This window comes from Podarcis muralis, chromosome 13 (genome assembly GCF_964188315.1).
Source record: "Podarcis muralis chromosome 13, rPodMur119.hap1.1, whole genome shotgun sequence".
In the NCBI taxonomy this organism is placed as follows: Eukaryota; Metazoa; Chordata; class Lepidosauria; order Squamata; family Lacertidae; genus Podarcis; species Podarcis muralis.
Window position 1 is genome coordinate 47,019,539 of NC_135667.1, and position 18,614 is coordinate 47,038,152.

Below are 18,614 nucleotides of genomic sequence, written 5' to 3' on the forward strand. Positions count from 1 at the left end.
GTCACAAAGAGTCGGACATGACTAAACAACAACAACACTAGATGGTAAGAAAAAATCCAATGAGAGAGAAAGCAGGAGGGAAAGAGAAAAGTGGAAGGTGTGGGCATTTGGTAAGAGTCTTGAGGTGGCATGGCGGAGTAGCACCATTAGAAACAGAGATATGAAAGCTAGGAGCTAAATGGCACCTTCAACCTAGGTTCTGGGCACGACAGAATGTCTAGGTGAGCCTTTTCTTTATAACAATACAAAGCTGAGAATGAACGAACTGCAGCTAAAATATTATGTTCATTTTTCACATGGTCTAGTCCTTCCCCTGCCCACCCCCCTAATATTCTTAAGAGGGTCTCTTTTCCAGTCTTCAGAGAGTAGCTGGAAGTGGGGAGGCAGGAAAACGTCCTCCTTTCCTTCCACTCTGCAGTTTTAATCTGAAATCTTGGGCTCAGTACTGCACCCAGAGCTCAGAAACTGCTCACGTTAACAAACTTCCCTGTCGCAAAACACGCAATGGGAACAATGGGAGTTTTGACCGTTGGGGGGAAGTAGCAGACATTTTGCACAATTCAGGATGCATCCAGGCCGCCTGGGGAGAGGAAACGCATTTACAACAACGGGTGATTCCATCCTCTCTTCAACACTTGATGAATTTTCATGAGGACCTTTTTTAAAAATAAAAATAGGTACAAGTTGCAGCAGAAAAGGGAAGAACAGACTTTGAAGACGGGGGGGGGGGGAAGAGAAATTGAAATATAGACACCCTCCGTTGCTTATGGGTTGCTGGTTTTTTTAAAACTATCTAACTTGATGAAGAGTTCTGGGGAAACTGAGAGCTTGCATGCTATTTTGTGACATTCTGGTAGGCTTAAGAAAGCTGTTGCCTTAATGCAGATTTCGGGGCAAGGGTTGCCCATCATTCTAGTCTTAGCTGTAGGAGCCAAGGTCTCTTCACCCTGTTGTTCACCATAGGAGCCACACATTTTGTGCTGGCCTTTGTGACAAACAATGCCTGTTTGGGTTTTCAGCTTTTATGTGTACTGAGATCCAATTGCCTTGCATAGCTGGAGCAGCTCTAGCCGGTTTTGCTGCTGCCGTTCTCACCCCAGCACGTCAATTCTCTATGTGCAAAAGGAACGTGAGTACAGAGCAGGAACATTGCTGCAGGGGGGATTTTGAACCATGGCACTGTGGTGGCACTGTGGGTTAAACCACAGAGCCTAGGACTTGCCGATCAGAAGGTCGGCGGTTCAAATCCCTGTGACAGGGTGAGCTCCCATTGCTCGGTCCCTGCTCCTGCCAACCTAGCAGTTCAAAAGCATGTCAAAGTGCAAGTAGATAAATAGGTACTCCTCCAGCGGGAAGGTAAACTGCCAGAAGTCATGAAGCGGCTTAGTCATGCTGGCCACATGACCCAGAAGCTGTATGCCAGCTCCCTTGGCCAATACAGCGAGATGAGCGCCGCAACCCCAGAGTCATCTGCGACTGGACCTAATGGTCAGGGGTCCCTTTACCTTTAACACACCCTCATTGATTGCACCGCATGGCTGTACAGTGGTACCTCGGGTTACATACACTTCAGGTTACATACACTTCAGGTTACAGACTCCACTAACCCAGAAATAGTACCTCGGGTTAAGAACTTTGCTTCAGGATGAGAACAGAAACCGTGCTCCGGTGGTGCAGCAGCAGTGGGAGGCACCATTAGCTAAAGTGGTGCTTCAGGTTAAGAACAGTTTCAGGTTAGGAGACTTCCGGGTTAGCGCCATTGCCTAATGGCGGATTCCCTCCGAGCTCCGGAGGGAATCAGCTCAGCAGGGGTCGGGTCCTGCCGCGCCGGCGATGTGGGGACCCTTAAAAACCACGAGCACAGAAGCCTGTGGACGTGGTGACTCGGTGGGCACCATTTGCGCCCCCCCCCCAACTGTAGTTACAATGCTGGTGGTTGCTTGGCCTAAGCCTGCAGCCTTTCTCAACCTGTGGGTCCCCACATTTTGTTGAATCACAACTCCCATCACCTCTAGCTAGCAAGGCCAGAGCTCAGGGATGATGAGCGTTGTAGTCCAACAACATCTGGGGACCCACAGGTTGAGAACCGCTGGCGGGCTGCCTGTTAAAACTCAATTCATAATTTAGATACTTTTGAACAACAGCCTTCGCACCATCACCTCCCCACAAAATGACACAGGCTCACGTCGTCATCGCCCTGACTTAACTTTCTTTACATTTATTTATTTAGGTAACCTTCACGTTTTGTCCAGACAAACAGCTCCTTAGAAAAAATAAACCGCCCAGGAATAGCCCCGGGCTTTTGGATAAAATAAATCCATTTTGCTTCTGCTACACAGTTTTTATCTTCTTAACATTTCACGAGTGAACTTAGCTTTTCAAAAGGTAGGGGGAGGAAGAGGGTCGGAAGAGTTGCCAGAGAGCAAAACCTCCTTCCCCGAAGTAGCAAACTACAGACCACACAGACGACATCACTTCACTTGAAAAAACAGAACATCAGACTTCTGCTTTTGTGTTTTTTATACAAACCGATAGAATAAAAAAACTAGTCTGTCTAATAACCCACAACTAAAAGGGAAGAAGGCGGGGGTGGGGAAGGTAGAAAGAATCTTAAAATTCTCAAAACCCTGATTTACGAAAGCAGCAAAGTGGTAGCAAAGTGCGAGTGATCCTTCCATGCGCTGCAGCTGCACACAGAAATATATTTATATTTATATATATTTTTATATATATACTGGCAGGCAGGTACCTACATTGCACATTGGATTTCTCTCAGGGCACAATATAACGTGCCGAGATCTAAAATATGCTATATTGCATGGCTCGACTAATGGCTTTTTTTGTTTTTTAATTAAATGCTAAGCAATTAAGCAAGGAAGACTATGTGCTAGTGAGTCACGCGTGAAAAGGCCAGAATGGATATTGCGTTGCATTTTCCCTTGTTCCGTAAAAACAAAATAAAAAGAAGAAAGTGCAATATTGAACGTCCAGTGTCTCTCTTCAAACGGCAAAGATCTGTGGAGTTTGGCTTGGAGGAAGTCTGGGCACAGGCTGCTTGCCACAGCCTGTCATACGTCGCCTCTGCCACCCCAATTTTACTCCAGAGGAGACTCTGCGCGGTCCAGACACAGGAGTGCAGAGAGACTTAATAGCTCTGAGGGTCAGGGAACAACCACCCTCGGGTATCATTTGGGCATCTTCTTAGGCACCAACCTGATCAAGAGATGAGAAACGGGACTGGGGAGAATCAGGCTATTAAAGAAAGAAAAAACTCGGGCTGGGGACCTTTGATTGACACCTGCCCATCGGTTATTGGATCCAACCGGAAGATGCAGCAACACTCCACAGGACGTGCAGGTGAAACAAGGCAGAGGCGCCAGGAGGGCCGTCGTCTCGCAGTGGGGCTGTCGGGGGGGGAGAAGGTTGGCTTCCCAGAAAGTGGCACAGTTGGCAGTTCGGGTTTGGTCTTGCCAAGAGGCTGCAGCCAGCACCATCGGAGGGAGGAATCGGCGCTCCTGGCTCCGGTCGGCTATTCGGTTTTGGACTCCTCCAGGATCTGTGGCAAGTTTTGATCCTTCCGCGAAGCGGCAGGCTTCGCCGGCGGGACGGGAGGGGCTCCGCCGCTGCCGCTGCTGCTGCCGCCACCGCCACCACCACCACTGCTGCTACTACTGTTGTAGTCCTGGATAGCCTTGGGCTCGTTGGTGTGGTACGAGCCCTTGTAGCGGTGATGGTGCAGGTACATTAAGAGGAGAGCGGCCGCCAGCAGCAGGAGCAGGAAAAAGATCACTGAGGGAGAAAGGCGAGAGTGAAGGGGGAGGACGAGAATAACCCAAAAGGAAGGCTACACGTGGACAGGGCCATAGCTCCTTGGTAGACCATATGTGTTGCCTGCAGGTGCCAGGTTCAAGTCCCAGCTTCTCCAGTTATAATAATTAATAATAATTATAATTAATAAAATAATAATAATAATAATAATAATAATAATAATAATAATAAAATAATAATAAAATAGTAATAATAATGATAATAAATATAGTAATAATAAGAATAATAATAAATAATAATAAATAATAATAATAATAGCGCTGTCACAGCACTGGGAATGGCTGAGTTCTCCATTGTAACCATCATCATCATCAAAATAATAATAATAATAATAATAATAATAATAAATATTGTTGTTAGTATTATTTATAGCCCACCTAACTGGCTGGGTTTCCCCAGCCACTCTGGGCAGCTTCCAACACAATATTTAAATACAGTAATGCATCAAACTGGGACGTGGGTCTGCCGATCAGAAGGTCGGCGGTTTGAATCCCCACGACAGGGTGAGCTCCCGTTGCTCGGTCCCTGCTCCTGCCCACCTAGCAGTTCAAAAGCACACCCAAAAGTGCAAGTAGATAAATAGGTACCGCTCCGGCGGGAAGGTAAACGACATTTCCGTGCGCTGCTCTGGTTTGCCAGAAGCGGCTTAGTCATGCTGGCCACATGACCCGGAAGCTGTACGCTGGCTCCCTTGGCCTATAGAGTGAGATGAGCGCCGCAACCCCAGAGTCGGCCACGACTAGACCTAATGATCAGGGGTCCCTTTACCTTTACCTAATGCCTCAAACATTAAAAGCTTCCCTAAACAGGGCTACCTTCAGATGTCTTCTAAAAGTCTGGTAGTTGTTGTTCTCTTTGACATCTAGCGGGAGGACATTCCACAGGGCGGGTGCCACTACCGAGAAGGCCCTCTGCCTGGTTCCCTGTAACTTGGCTTCTTGCAGGGAGGGAACCGCCAGAAGGCCCTCGGCGCTGGACCTCAGTGTCCGGGTAGAACGATGGGGTGGAAACGCTCCTCCAGGTATACTGGACTGAGGCCGTTTAGGGCTTTAAAGGTTAAGGCTGGGAATGCCCCCCTCCACATCTGAAACCCTGGGGAGCTACTGCTAACCGACAGGGACAGTGCTGAGCCCTTAGGTGGACCCGTGGTTGGACGTGGCATCCTGTGGCTTCCTCCGTTCTTAGGTGTGGCTGTAGCATGGTAGGCCACAGTCAGCATCTAAATCTGAGCTCTCAAAGCTCCCATGGGCCAAGCTCCCATGGTGCAGCTCTTGGGCAAAAGATCCCAGCAACCCTCTTGGTCTCACACTTACCTCCAATGATGATCGCGATCCAGCCGTCATCGTGGATGTACAGGAAGTCAACTAGAAGGACACAGAGGACCAGGATGAATAAAAATCAATGATTTTTTAAAAAATCGGATTTTTAAAAAAATTAAATTGGATTTTTTATTTAAATCAGATTTTTTTTATATTTAAATCAGATTTTTAAAATAAAATGCTTTTGTAGGAAAAATCTTCCTAAAGATTTTTTCTTTTTAAGTTGCATTATAGTCCAAAGGCTATTTATCAGGAAATAAGGATTTGTTTTAAGTTTTTCATGTGTGCTAAAACGCGAGTCTAGGTTTTTTTTTAAAATGTTTAACCACATCAGTTAACAAACATGGATACATATGCTATAATGTTATTGTTTTAGTTAAATAAATTGTTTAAATTGTTATTAAGGAAATTATTTTCTCCTTCCAATAAAGGACAGCAGAAAAGTTGTCCAAATATAAACAGTTAACTTATTGAACCTCACAATAATTTCATAATTATCTATGTATTTCTAATAGTATAAGCAAATCAGTAATTTTTGATATAACTGTAAAAACTACTCTGAAAATTTATTATTCCAAAAATGAAATCTTCCTCTGGTTGTAAATATTAAGATGATACCAGCAATAATGAGTCTTTCTGTTAAAAAATGATGATTTAAATCAAGTCTTATTGATTAGTCATTTAAATCGTGATTGTAAAAACGCTCAAAATAAAACAACAGCAATGCAATTTTACATTGATGACTCTGGTGTCACATGTTTATAACGCATTCGCACTGGTATCTTGGTTCTCGAACTTAATCCATTCCGTTCGACTCCTGAAACGGTTCGAAAACCAAGGCGCAGCTTCCGATTGGCTGCAGGAGCTTCCTGCCCTCAAGCAGAAGCCGCGTCAGACGTTTGGCTTCTGAAAAACGTTCGCAAACCGGAACACTTACTTCCGGGCTTGTGGCGTTCGGAGCCGATTTGTTTGTCAGCTAAGCCGTTCAAGAACCAAGGTACCGCTGTACAGTGGTGCCCCGCAAGACGAATGCCTCACAAGACGAAAAACTCGCTAGACAAAAGGGGTTTTCGTTTTTTGAGGTGCTTCGCAAGACGAATTTCCCTATGGGCTTGCTTCGCAAGACGAAAACGTCTTGCGAGTTCTTGCGAGTTTGTTTCCTTTTTCTTAAAGCCGCTAAGCCGCTAATAGCCGCTAAGCCGTTAATAGCCGCTAAGCCGCTAATAGCCGCTAAGCTGCTAATAGCCGTGCTTCGCAAGACGAAAAACCCGCAAGACAAAGAGACTCGCAGAACGGATTAATTTCGTCTTGCGAGGCACCACTGTATAATATTTTAGCTCACTAGTGTAGATTAGTCCAAGGGTTCTGGCCCAAACATCACCTGGGACACATGAAGGAAGGCTAGGGCTGCTCCAGCGGGTGCAGAATGCCGCAGCGAGGCTCCTTACGGGGTCCTTGCCGTGGGATTACATTCATCCAATGCTTTACCAACTGCACTGGCTCCCGGTGGAGTACAGGATCAGGTTTAAGGTGCTGGCTTTGACCTTTAAAGCCCTATGCGGCCTAGGACCCTCGTACCTACGGGAACGCCTCGCCTGGTATGCCCCCCGGAGGCCCTAAATAACAACACTTTGGAGGTCCCAAGTCACAAGGGGGTTAGATTGGTCTCAACCAAGGCCAGGGCCTTTTCAGTACTGGCTCCGACTTGGTGGAACGCTCTGTCAGAAGAGACTAGGGTCCTGTGGGACTTGAGATCTTTCCGCAGGGCCTGCAAGACAGAGCTGTTCCGCCTGGCCTTTGGTTTGGACTCAGTCTGACCCTTATGTTGCCCTCCCCTTATGGTTTTGATCTATGGGCTACTTTTAAATGAGGCTGCATTTTAATTTGCATTTTAACCTGTATTTTAAATTGGTTCCCCCCACCCCCATTATGTTTTTACTGTGATTTTATTGGTGTTAGCCGCCCTGAGCCCGGGGACGGCGGGGTGTAAATAACATTTATTATTATTATTAAATTTATTAAGAGGCACCCTCGCCCCCAGGTAAGCACAGCCTTGCCCCCAACCCTTCTGGGATGAGTGGGCAGGCCCAACATCTCACCTTCCTCCCCCATAAATGCTACCTTACCTGGGTCTATGTACCAGGGGTCAAGTTCCGGTGGCGTTTCGACGTAAGAGCTGGGCATAGAGGCACAGCTGGACTCCACCAGCCGCCCTTTGATGCTGTAGGGGCGGATGGGATTTTTGCCACTCGCCCGGAAGATGGTTTTCAGAGGCACAATGCTGTTGAATTTCACTCCTGAGAGACAACCTGTGAAGCCCGGTGTGTTGTACCTTTGGATGTCCGGGTGAATCAGGCCCGTCTCTGTGGACCATGGAAGACAAGAGGAACAGGAGAGGGTTAAACAGACGCCAGCTTCTTCCTCCTAAGCCCCCTCAAAACTAGGGAAATGATATATAATGAATTGAAAAAAATGTTTAAAAGTACACCCCCCCCCCAAAAAAAAACCCAGAGTCCTTTTTGTTGGGGATAATTCAGAGGGAAATTCCCAGGTGTCAAAAAAGACTATTTATGTATGCCACTACCACGGCCTGTGTTTTGTTAGCCCCAAAGTGGAAAATGAGCGGCGCCCCAACCAAAGAAGAATGGCAACTTAAATTGATGGAATATACTGTATGCAGCTTGCAGACTTAACATATAGAATATAAGAGAACAAGAAGAATGCACGTTTAAAGACGACTGGAAAATGTTCACTGAATATATGGGTGAAAATTGTGTTCATTTAAAAACGCTGGTAGTGTTAAGATAAATTCAACAGTGTAAATAAGTTTTGAGGGATGTAAAAACGGATTACTGAATAATTTAGTTCATGTAAAATATGCAGGGGTGTATACCGTATGCAAAAGGGACGTGGGTAGCGCTGTGGGTTAAACCACAGAGCCTAGGACTTGCTGATCAGAAGGTTGGCGGTTCGAATCCCCGTGACGGGGTGAGCTCCCGTTGCTCGGTCCCTGCTCCTGCCAACCTAGCAGTTCGAAAGCACGTCAATGTGCAAGTAGATAAATAGGTACCGCTCCGGCGGGAAGGTAAACGGCATTTCCGTGCGCTGCTCTGGTTTGCCAGAAGCGGCTTAGTCATGCTGGCCACATGACCTGGAAGCTGTACGCCGGCTCCCTCAGCCAATAAAATGAGATGAGTGCCGCAACCCCAGAGTCGGCCGTGACTGGACCTAATGGTCAGGGGTCCCTTTACCTTTATAGTATGCAAAATGAACTACCAAAAGAGAAGGAGGGAAGTCATTGATTTATGGTTGTTGAAATGAATATTTTGAAATGTAATTTAGAAAAGGGGGAAAAAACGAGTGTGCGTATGTGTGAGTGTGTGTGTGTGTGTGTGTGTGTGTGTGTCAATGGGTTTAAATGTATGTAATAAAACAGGTTGTTCAATGAGATAAAATAAAGGTAAAGGTAAAGGTACCCCTGCCCGTACGGGCCAGTCTTGACAGACTCTGGGGTTGTGCGCCCATCTCACTTCCAGGTCACATGGCCAGCGTGACAAAGCTGCATCTGGCGAGCCAGCGCAGCACACGGAAACGCCGTTTACCTTCCCGCCAGTAAGCGGTCCCTATTTATCTACTTGCACTTTGACGTGCTTTCGAACTGCTAGGTTGGCAGGCGCTGGGACCGAGCAGCGGGAGCGCACTCCGCCGCGGGGATTCGAGCCGCCGACCTTTCGATCGGCAAGCCCTAGACGCTGAGGCTTTTACCCACAGCGCCACCGGCATCCCGAGATAAAATAAAAAGTACCCCAAATCAAAAACACTGACAACGATCAGCCATATCAGTTTTTGAAAAAGCCTTGAGATCTGTAAGGACAGGTTTAGGAGTCAATGTCTGTCAGGAAGTGAAGCAGCACTCCCGGGGGAGAGGGGCTCTTTGTTCCTTTCCCCGCCTAGCGACAGAAGGGCATGCTGTGCAAATTAAGGACACGAATGCAAAATTCATATGATCTGCATAATTTATTCAGCCCAGAACCTGCAAAATCATTTTCAGCCCCGTTACAGAATGTTCATACAGAGAGGCCTGCGTTTGACGGATGCAACAAGGGGGAAAGGAAGGGGAAAGGGGGGGGAGAGCTTGCAGAAAGTGGGGTGGAAGGAGAAGACGTGAAAAAGTGGGGCAGGAGAGAAACGGAAGAGCAGAGGAGCTCGGGTGATGGCGGCTCTTTGAAGAAACGAGTTCCCCATTTGCCTTAGAGGAGGCCCCAGGGTGCCGGCCTCTGCGTCAGACCCTTCTCCTCCTCTTACAGACTCAGCTGCCCCCAAATTCTATTAAGTATCAAAGCTCACAGTTCCCTACTGGGCATATACCGTATTTTTCGCTCTATAGGACGCACTTTCCCCCCTCCAAAAATGAAGGGGAAATGTGTATGCGTCCCATGGAGTGAATGCAGGCTCCTTGGCTTCAGCGATAGCAACACGAAGCCTCCGAAATACAGAGGGAGAGCTCCCCCCGTGCTCCGGAGGCTTCACGTTGCTTTCGCTGAAGTCGCCTGAAGCCCCCGGAGCGCAGGGAACTCCCGCTGAGCTCCGGGGGCTTCAGGCAGCTATCCGCAAGCCTCCAGAGTGTAGCAGGAGTTCCCGCCGTGCTCCGAAGGCTTGCGGATGGCCGCCTGAAGCATGGAGAGCGAGAGGGGTCGGTGCACACAGATCACTCTTGTTCTCTAGGCTTCACTTCGCTGGAGAAGTGCTGCACAGTTTTCCCTCTCTGCGCAGCGCCCCTTCAGTGAAGCGGGAGGAGAAATGGAAGGGGCTCCGTTTCTCCTGCCGCTTTGCTGAAGGGGCGCTGAGCAAAGAGGGGGAGAATCTCCCCCCCCTCCCGTTCTCCCCCTCCTATGGTCTGGTGCATCCTATGGTCCGGTGCATCCTATAGAGCGAAAAATACGGTATACAGTGGTGCCTCGCAAGACGAAATTAATTCATTCCGCGAGTTTTGTCGTCTTGCAATTTTTTCCGTCTTGCGAAGCACGGTGTCGGGAAAGTTTTGGAAAAGCTTCAAAAATCACCAACGTCTTCAAAAACCTCAAAAAAGGCTACCACACCACTTGCTATGAGTTGCTCCTCGAAGTCAAGTCGCAACTGTATTAACGGTGTTAAGAAAAAGGAAACAAACTTGCAAGACGTTTCCGTCTTGCGAAGCAAGCCCATAGGGAAAATCATCTTGCGAAGCAGCTCAAAAAACAAAAAACCCTTTCGTCTAGCGAGTTTTTTGTCTTGCGAGGCATTCGTCTTGCGAGGTACCACTGTATAACGACAAACTTCCATATACCGAAGAGAGGCCCCTGAGGATGCAGAGACCATCGCCTCATTTTGGGGTGGCCACATTTTGCTTTGGAACTGAGAGGCACTCCCAGGCTGGCGATTAGAAGGAATGGGGGTCTCCAGCAACACAGGAGAAAGGGGACAACAGAGGCTGTTTCGAGGGACAGGGCGGAATACAGAGATGTGGAAGTGGAAGGAGGAGAGAACTATGTTTGCGAGCCTAAAAGCAAAGCAGAGTTGGATGTCAGGGTGAGGTTATGTGGAGCAGACACCCCCCTCTCTCCCTGGTCAATCTGGAGCTTTCCAGATGTTGGCCACTAGCCACGGGTTGGAAATCCAAAGTAACTGGAAGGAACCAAGGCAGCAGAAGGCTGACTGGTACATCCAAGGAGCTGGGCATGGGACAATCAATGTCAAGAATGGGCAGGACCCACGACTCTCACTCACCCATGAAACGACCAAGATAGAGCGCCTTGGGCGAGTCGAGTCTGCCGTCCACAAAAAGGGAGAGCTGGTAGACCTGGACTGGGTAATAATCCAACTAAAGGAAGAAAGAAGAGAGAAGACAAACTATAAGGCTGATCAGGATATCCTCACAGAGAACAGTGGACTGGTGACCTGGAAACTACAACTAATCCAGAATGCGGCAGCTAGACTGGTGACTGGGAGCGGCCGCCAAGACCATAGAACACCGGTCTTGAAAGTCCTACATTGGCTCCCAGTACATTGCCAAGCACAATTCAAAGTGTTGGTGCTGACCTTTAAAGCCCTAAACGGCCTCGACCCAGTATACCTGGAGGAGCGTCTCCACCCCCATCGTTCTGCCCGGACAGTGAGGTCCAACGCCGAGGGCCTTCTGCCGGTTGCCTCATTCCAAGAAGCAACGCTACAGGGAACCAGGCAGAGGGCCTTCTCGGTAGTGGCCCCTGCCCTGTGGAACGCCCTCCCACCAGATGTCAAGGAAATAAACAACCATCTGACATTTAGAAGACAACTGTGGCAGCCCTGTTTAGGGAAGCTTTTAATGTTCGATGTTTTATCATGTTTTTAATATTCTGTTGGGAGCCGCCCAGAGTGGCTGGGGAAACCCAGCCAGTTGGGTGGGCTATAAATAATACTAACATCATCATCATCATCATCATCATCATCATTATTATTATTATTATTATTTTACAGTGGAGAACTCAGCCATTCCCAGCACTGTCCCAGGCCCTGGAGCTACTTGTGGAAGGTTGTGTTCCCCACACCTCAACAACCAGTTTGATATATCAGCAGAGTACATGGAGCCCCAGCTATCTACTATACAGAGTTCTTCTGGTCTCTGAAGTAAAGATACATATGTGCAGAGAGATCCGGTAACACTATCTCCCTGCTACGTAACGCTGCTGTGTAAAACACAGAGCCTCTTCCTCACATGCAGAGTCAGACACTCCCATGGAAACAGGGCAGTATCCAGACAGGACAGGACAATACGGCATGGGCATCAGGACACAAACATCAGAAAAGCAATGCCTGTTATACCTGTTTCTACACCTAGGCATTCTTGGACTAATGGAAGGGTAAGTGACTCAGCAAGACATACGCTTGGCCTTGCTAGTGTTGCTATGGCAACCCAGCGCACCTGGCACCTTATCTCAGAACTTCCAGACGCTGGGAAGGTGTGCCTGGCGACATGAAGCCGAGCACTGCATAATTTAACCGTTTGTCCACATGACACCAACGGGCCCACACTCCGCAGAGCGGAAAGCTGCTGGGCTACTCTCCCGAGAGTCCCTCCCTCCCTCCAGACAGTGAGAGAGCCACAGGGCCAGAGGTGAAGACCATGTGTAGTCCTCTAGGCATTGCTGAACTGCAGCATCCATCACTCAACTGAGGCCGATGGGAGCTGGGAGCCAAGCAACATCAGGGGGGCTCCAGGTCCCTTCTGCCTGCAAGACATCTTTCTGCAGGCCCCTCCCCACTCCTGCAGCAAGAGGAGCCCCCCTTACCTGTGTGTACAACGTTCGGTTGACGCGCGTGACGTTGATACTGTGTGGCTGTCCGTCGGCCACAGAGCGTGTGCTCAGGGGGTAGATGGCAGGGAGGGTGCCCAGTTGGTAGTGCAGCTGCAGGATGCCTGCAAGGGAAATGGCAACAGGTAGAAGGGGACGGCAAGGAGGAGATGGTGTTACTTTGAAACCGCAGCTCTCAAAGTCTTGCCAAACAAGTGCGATGGCAAGCGTGGCCAGAACAACCAAACAAACATCTGAATATTTCAGTGTTGAGGCCTGAAAGACCTACATTGGCTCCCGGTACGTTTCCAAGCACAATTCAAAGTGTTGGTGCTGAACTTTAAAGCCCTAAATGGCCTCGGCCCAGTAGACCTGAAGGAGCGTCTCCACCCCCATCACCCAGCCCGGACGCTGAGGTCCAGCGCCAAGGGCCTTCTGTGAGAAGTGAGGCTACAGGGAACCAGGCAGAGGGCCTTCTTGGTAGTGGCACCCACCCTGTGAAACACCCTCCCATCAGATGTCAAGGAAATAAACAACTATCTGATGTTTAGAAGACATCTGAAGGCAGCCCCGTTTAGGGAAGTTTTTAATGATTTGGCATTCCCTCATGACGTATGGAGGGGAACCATCATTTCCAAGACAACCCTTGTCACAAACATGGCAAATCTGGAACTACAGTTGCAATCGAATTTATTCAACCCCCACTGCAAAGCAGATTTATTATCAAAATTTACCTACTTTCAGCTGTTTGCAATGAGCAAATCACATTTTTAATACAATGGTACCTCGGGTTACATATGCTTCAGGTTGCAGACTCCGCTAACCAAGAAACAGTACCTCGGGTTAAGAACTTTGCTTCAGGATGAGAACAGAAATCGTGCTCCGGTGGCGCTGCGGTAGCAGGAGGCCCCATTAGCTAAAGTGATGCTTCAGGTTAAGAACAGTTTCAGGTTAAGAACGGACCTCCGGAACAAATTAAGTACTTAACCCGAGGTACCACTGTATTCTGGTGTCAGGGGAAACCCAGCCAGATGGGCAGAATATAAATAATATATTATTATTATTATTATTATTATTATTATTATTATTATTAGGCCATTTGCTGTGGATGCTGTAGTTAAGATTTAGGCATTGCAGGGGGGCTGGAGTTGATTACCCCTGGGAGAAATCCCTTCCAACTCTACAATTCTATGAACTATCCTGACACCATGGCAAGATGCGTTGTCACCAAGAAAGAGGCCAGATTCGTAGGGCCCTGAGCTAGCTCCCGTGGTGCTCACCGTCCTCGCGGATCAAAATGGTCATGTAATCGTGCACAAAGGTGCTGACGTAGATCAGGACGGCGGGGGCCGAAGTGGTGCGGAAGCTGAGCCACACATCCTCCCTGGTCAGGTTGTAGCCGGGGAGCGGCTGAATCGGCTGGTGGAGAATGTTGGAGAACTCCCGGACCACGTGCAATGGCATCGTCATGATGTCGTAGCGCACCCAGGTGCCTTGCTCGAAGTAGGCGCCGATGTCTGCAAAAGGGGATAGATGGGGGAACACGGCAACGGTTAGGCGGAGAGTCAAAGGCCTAAGGAAAATAATAATAAATAATATTAATAATAAATTTTATTTATACCCCACCCTCCCCAGCCAAGGCTGGGCTCAGGGAGGCTAACAAGCAATAATAAAAACAGGCTGAATGAATACAACTTAAAAACAAGATTAAAATACAACGTCAAAACATTGAAACATTAAAATGCAGCTTCATCACAGGGGAGAAAGGAAGAGGGGGAGGGAATCAAACTGATTCTAAGCCAAAGGTCAGGCAGAACAACTCAGTCTTACAGGCCCTGCGGAAAGAAATCAGATCCTGCAGGGCCCTGGTCTCATGAGGCAGAGCGTTCCACCAGGCTGGGGCCAGTGTTGAAAAGGCCCTGTCTCTGGTTGAGGCTAATCTAACTTCCTTAGGGCCCGGGACCTCTAGGGTGTTGCTATTTATGGACCTTGAGGCTCTCCGTGGGGCATACCGGGAGAGGCGGTCCCGTAGGTACGAGGGTCCTAGGCCGTGAAGGGCTTTAAAGGTCAAAAGCAGCACCTTAAATCTGACCCTGTACTCCACCAGGAGCCAGTGCAGTTTGAAAAGCACTGGGTGAATATGCTCCCATGGCAGAGACCCCGTGAGGAGCCTCGCTGCAGCATTCTGCACCCGCTGGAGTTTCTGGGACAGCTTCAAGGGCAGCCCCGTGTAGAACGAATTACAGTAGTCAAGCCTGGAGGTGACCGCCGCATGGATCACTGTGGCCAGGTCGGGGCGGGAAAGGTAAGGCACCAACTGCTTGATGCGGCGAAGGTGGGGGGAAATCAGCCCTGCCTTCTCCGTCCTGCCCCCTCCTCGCCTCGCCACGTCATCCCAACCCTCCGGACTTGTGTATGGCTCTCACCCAGGTTGCAGAAAGGTCCTTCAAAGGCAGAGACGGAGCAGTTGCAGGTGTAGTGGCTGTAGGCCTCCAGGCAGGTGCCGTAGTTTCGGCAGGGCACCAAAGGGTTCCGGCAATGCCCCGTGCAGTTCACAAGCACCCCTTCCGTCTCGTTGGCTTTCCCCTCCAAGTTGAGGGTGACCCCGTTCATGCGCAGGCCCCGCAAGCAGCCCAAGAAGGGGCGCAGGTAGTATTCGGCAGCGCCTAAGAAAGGGGGACAGGAAATGAAAACGTTAACAGCTGCCTTGCTGGATCTAGGCAAGCTCGTTTTAAGTGTTCCGGTCCCAGTGGAAAACAGCAAGGGGTTTTTGTAAAGCCTTTGAAGCTGGACAAAAACTTTTAAAAAGAATGGGGGGAAATTGTAATTTATTTAGGAAACCACTCTAAGCAGGATTTTAATCACACTTGTAATGTAACAAACACTATGGATACGAAATGTAGATTATGGAATAATATGCAGTTGTAAATGTTGACCACAGGACCCATGGAGGGGATGGGGGGAAGTTTCGAGATTCAGAGAAATCTCTATATATGGTGATGTATTTGGTAATATGATAGCTTTTTAAATGTAAAATCAAATAAAAAATATTTTTTAAAAAATGAACCTACAGTGGTGCCTCGCAAGACGGAATTAATTCGTTCCATTTGGATCCCTTCCAATCGGGATTCAGGCCTCACCATGGGACTGAAACTGCCTTGGTCGCGCTGGTTGATGATCTCCGGCGGGCTAGGGACAAAGGTGAGAGCTGTTTCCTAGTTCTGCTGGATCTCTCAGCGGCCTTTGACACCATCGACCATAACATCCTTCTGGACCGTCTAGAGGGGCTGGGAGCTGGGGGCACTGTTATACGGTGGTTCCGCTCCTTTCTCCTGGGCCGTGTCCAGAAAGTGGTGGTGGGGGATGAGTGTTCAGACCCCTGGGCTCTCACTTGTGGGGTGCCTCAGGGTTCCGTCCTCTCCCCCATGCTTTTTAATATCTATATGAAGCCGCTGGGAGAGATCATCAGGGGGTTTGGGCTGGGTGTTCATCAGTATGCAGATGACACCCAGCTCTACCTCTCCTTTAAATCAGAACCAGTGAAGGCAGTGAAGGTCCTGTGTGAGTGCCTGGAGGCGGTTGGAGGATGGATGGCGGCTAACAGATTGAGGCTGAATCCTGACAAGACAGAAGTACTGTTTTTGGGGGACAGGGGGCGGGCAGGTGTGGGGGATTCCCTGGTCCTGAATGGGGTAACTGTGCCCCTGAAGGACCAGGTGCGCAGCCTGGGAGTCATTTTGGACTCACAGCTGTCCATGGAGGCACAGGTTAATTCTGTGTCCAGGGCAGCTGTCTACCAGCTCCACCTGGTACGCAGGCTAAGACCCTACCTGCCCGCAGACTGTCTTGCCAGAGTGGTGCATGCTCTAGTTATCTCCCGCTTGGACTACTGCAACGCGCTCTACGTGGGGCTACCTTTGAAGGTGACCCGGAAACTGCAATTAATCCAGAATGCGGCCGCTAGACTGGTGACTGGGAGTGGCCGCCGGGACCACATAACACCAGTTCTGAGAGATCTGCATTGGCTCCCAGTACGTTTCCGAGCACAATTCAAAGTGTTGGTGCTGACCTTTAAAGCCCTAAACGGCCTCGGTCCAGTATATCTGAAGGAGCGTCTCCACCCCCATCGTTCAGCCCGGACACTGAGATCCAGCGCCGAGGGCCTTCTGGCGGTTCCCTCATTGCGAGAAGTAAGGTTACAGGGAACCAGGCAGAGGGCCTTCTCGGTAGTGGCTCCTGCCCTGTGGAACGCCCTCCCAGCAGATGTCAAAGCAATAAACAACTATTTTACTTTTAGAAGTCATCTGAAGGCAGCCCTCTTTAGGGAAGTTTTTAATGTTTGATGCTGTACTGTTTTTAATATTCAGTTGGAAGCCGCCCAGAGTGGCTGGGGAAACCCAGCCAGATGGGCGGGGTATAAATAATAAATTATTATTATTATTATTATTATGTTCCGCGAGTTTTGTCGTCTTGCGAAGCACAGTGTCGGGAAAGTTTTGGAAAAGCTTCAAAAATCACCAAAGTCTTCAAAAGCCTCAAAAAAGGCTACCACACCGTGTGCTATGAGTTGCTCCTCGAAGTCAAGTCGCAACTGTATTAACGGTGTTAAGAAAAAGGAAACAAACTTGCAAGACGTTTCCGTCTTGCGAAGCAAGCCCATAGGGAAAATCGTCTTGCGAAGCAGCTCAAAAAACAAAAAACCCTTTCGTCTAGCGAGTTTTTTGTCTTGCGAGGCATTCATCTTGCGAGGTACCACTGTATAAGTTTTTAACTATGGAAATAAAGTTTTTAACAAATAAAATGAAGAGGATGGTAAAGATGATAAAGCTAGATTTTCACCACCCACCCACACAAAAAAATGAGATTTTGCCTGTTACAAAACTGAGCTGGCTGAGCTTTTTCATACTGATGAGTAAGCTGTATTGAGCCTGGTTCTAGTTTGAGGTTATCAACAATGAAAGAACCTCGTCCAATAGGGTCTCTCTCTCTCCCTCTCTCCCTCTTTCATTCATTCATTCACACCATCCTGCCCATCCTCACTCACCCACATAGAGAGGCTTCGTGAGGTTCATGTGAATGAAGGTCTGGGGAGGGGCCGCTCGCACAACCCAGGGCATCCGGTCAACCCGCATCCGAGCGAGCTTCACGTTGATCTCCACCTTGACCTCGTGCCACTCGTTGTCATTGTAGGGCATGTCCCGGTGCACTGTCAGGTTCTCGTCCCCGTTGCCAATGTCGTATATGAATACCAGATCTCGGGTAGCTAGGAAACAGCAGCAGGAGAGAGGTGTCACACCACAGCTGCCTTCCAGGAGCAGGGACGTCTTTACCATTGGGCGTAGTGGCGTGGCGAGCCAGGGCGCCAAGCAGTGGAGAGCGCCAGGCGGAGAGTCCAGGGAGGAAAGAGCAGGGAGGTAAGCGAGGCGGAGCGGGGGCTTGGTGCCACACCACCTCCTCGGCTGCGTGGTGTGTGCTTGCATCCCAAGCTCTGTGCATCATAAACGTGACTCTACCACTGCTCCCCTCGTGTAGGTAAAGGTAAAGGGACCCCTGACCATTAGGTCCAGTCGTGACCGACTCTGGGGTTGTGACGCTCATCTCGCTTTATTGGCCGAGGGAGCCGGCGTACAGCTTCCGGGTCATGTGGCCAGCATGACTAAGCTGCTTCTGGCAAACCAGAGCAGCGCACGGAAACGCCGTTTACCTTCCCGCCGGAGTGGTACCTATTTATCTACTTGCACTTTGACGTGCTTTCGAACTGCTAGTTTGGCAGGAGCAGGGACCGAGCAACGGGAGCTCACCCCGTCGCGAGGATTCAAACCGCTGACCTTCTGATCGGCAAGTCCTAGGCTCTGTGGTTTAACCCACAGTGCCACCCACGTCCCGCTCCCCTCGTCTACTCTGCCTCAAAAGATCCCTGCGCTTGAGGCTGCACGCTGCAACTGCTGCCCCCAGCGCCCCTCCCTCCTTCTCCTGCTTCTCCACTGCCTTGCATGGATCCTGCCTCCTCCCGCTGCCCCCACCACCTCTGCACCCCTTCACACGAACCCCGTTTCCTTCCCCTGCCCGATCCCCTCCCAGTCATGCTCTCTCCTCCCCCATCCTTCCTCCCCAAGCAAGGACAGCGAGACTGCAGCTGAGTGAGCGCGCTTCTCTG

General features: G+C 49.4%; 1 protein-coding gene across 1 annotated transcript in view; it reads right to left on the reverse strand.

The window, feature by feature from the left end:
* Nucleotides 1-2,189: 2,189 nt before the first annotated feature.
* Nucleotides 2,190-18,614, reverse strand: part of CNTNAP1 (contactin associated protein 1) — a 45,884-nt gene continuing 29,459 nt past the window's right edge. The window contains exons 17-24 of the mRNA XM_077917553.1: nucleotides 17,502-17,720; nucleotides 14,884-15,123; nucleotides 13,738-13,974; nucleotides 12,455-12,582; nucleotides 10,914-11,007; nucleotides 7,274-7,510; nucleotides 5,142-5,192; nucleotides 2,190-3,789 (exon numbers count right to left, since the gene is read on the reverse strand). Coding sequence (XP_077773679.1) covers nucleotides 3,530-3,789; nucleotides 5,142-5,192; nucleotides 7,274-7,510; nucleotides 10,914-11,007; nucleotides 12,455-12,582; nucleotides 13,738-13,974; nucleotides 14,884-15,123; nucleotides 17,502-17,720 — 1,466 coding nt within the window. The 3' untranslated portion in view covers nucleotides 2,190-3,529. The remainder of the gene's footprint in view (nucleotides 3,790-5,141; nucleotides 5,193-7,273; nucleotides 7,511-10,913; nucleotides 11,008-12,454; nucleotides 12,583-13,737; nucleotides 13,975-14,883; nucleotides 15,124-17,501; nucleotides 17,721-18,614) is intronic.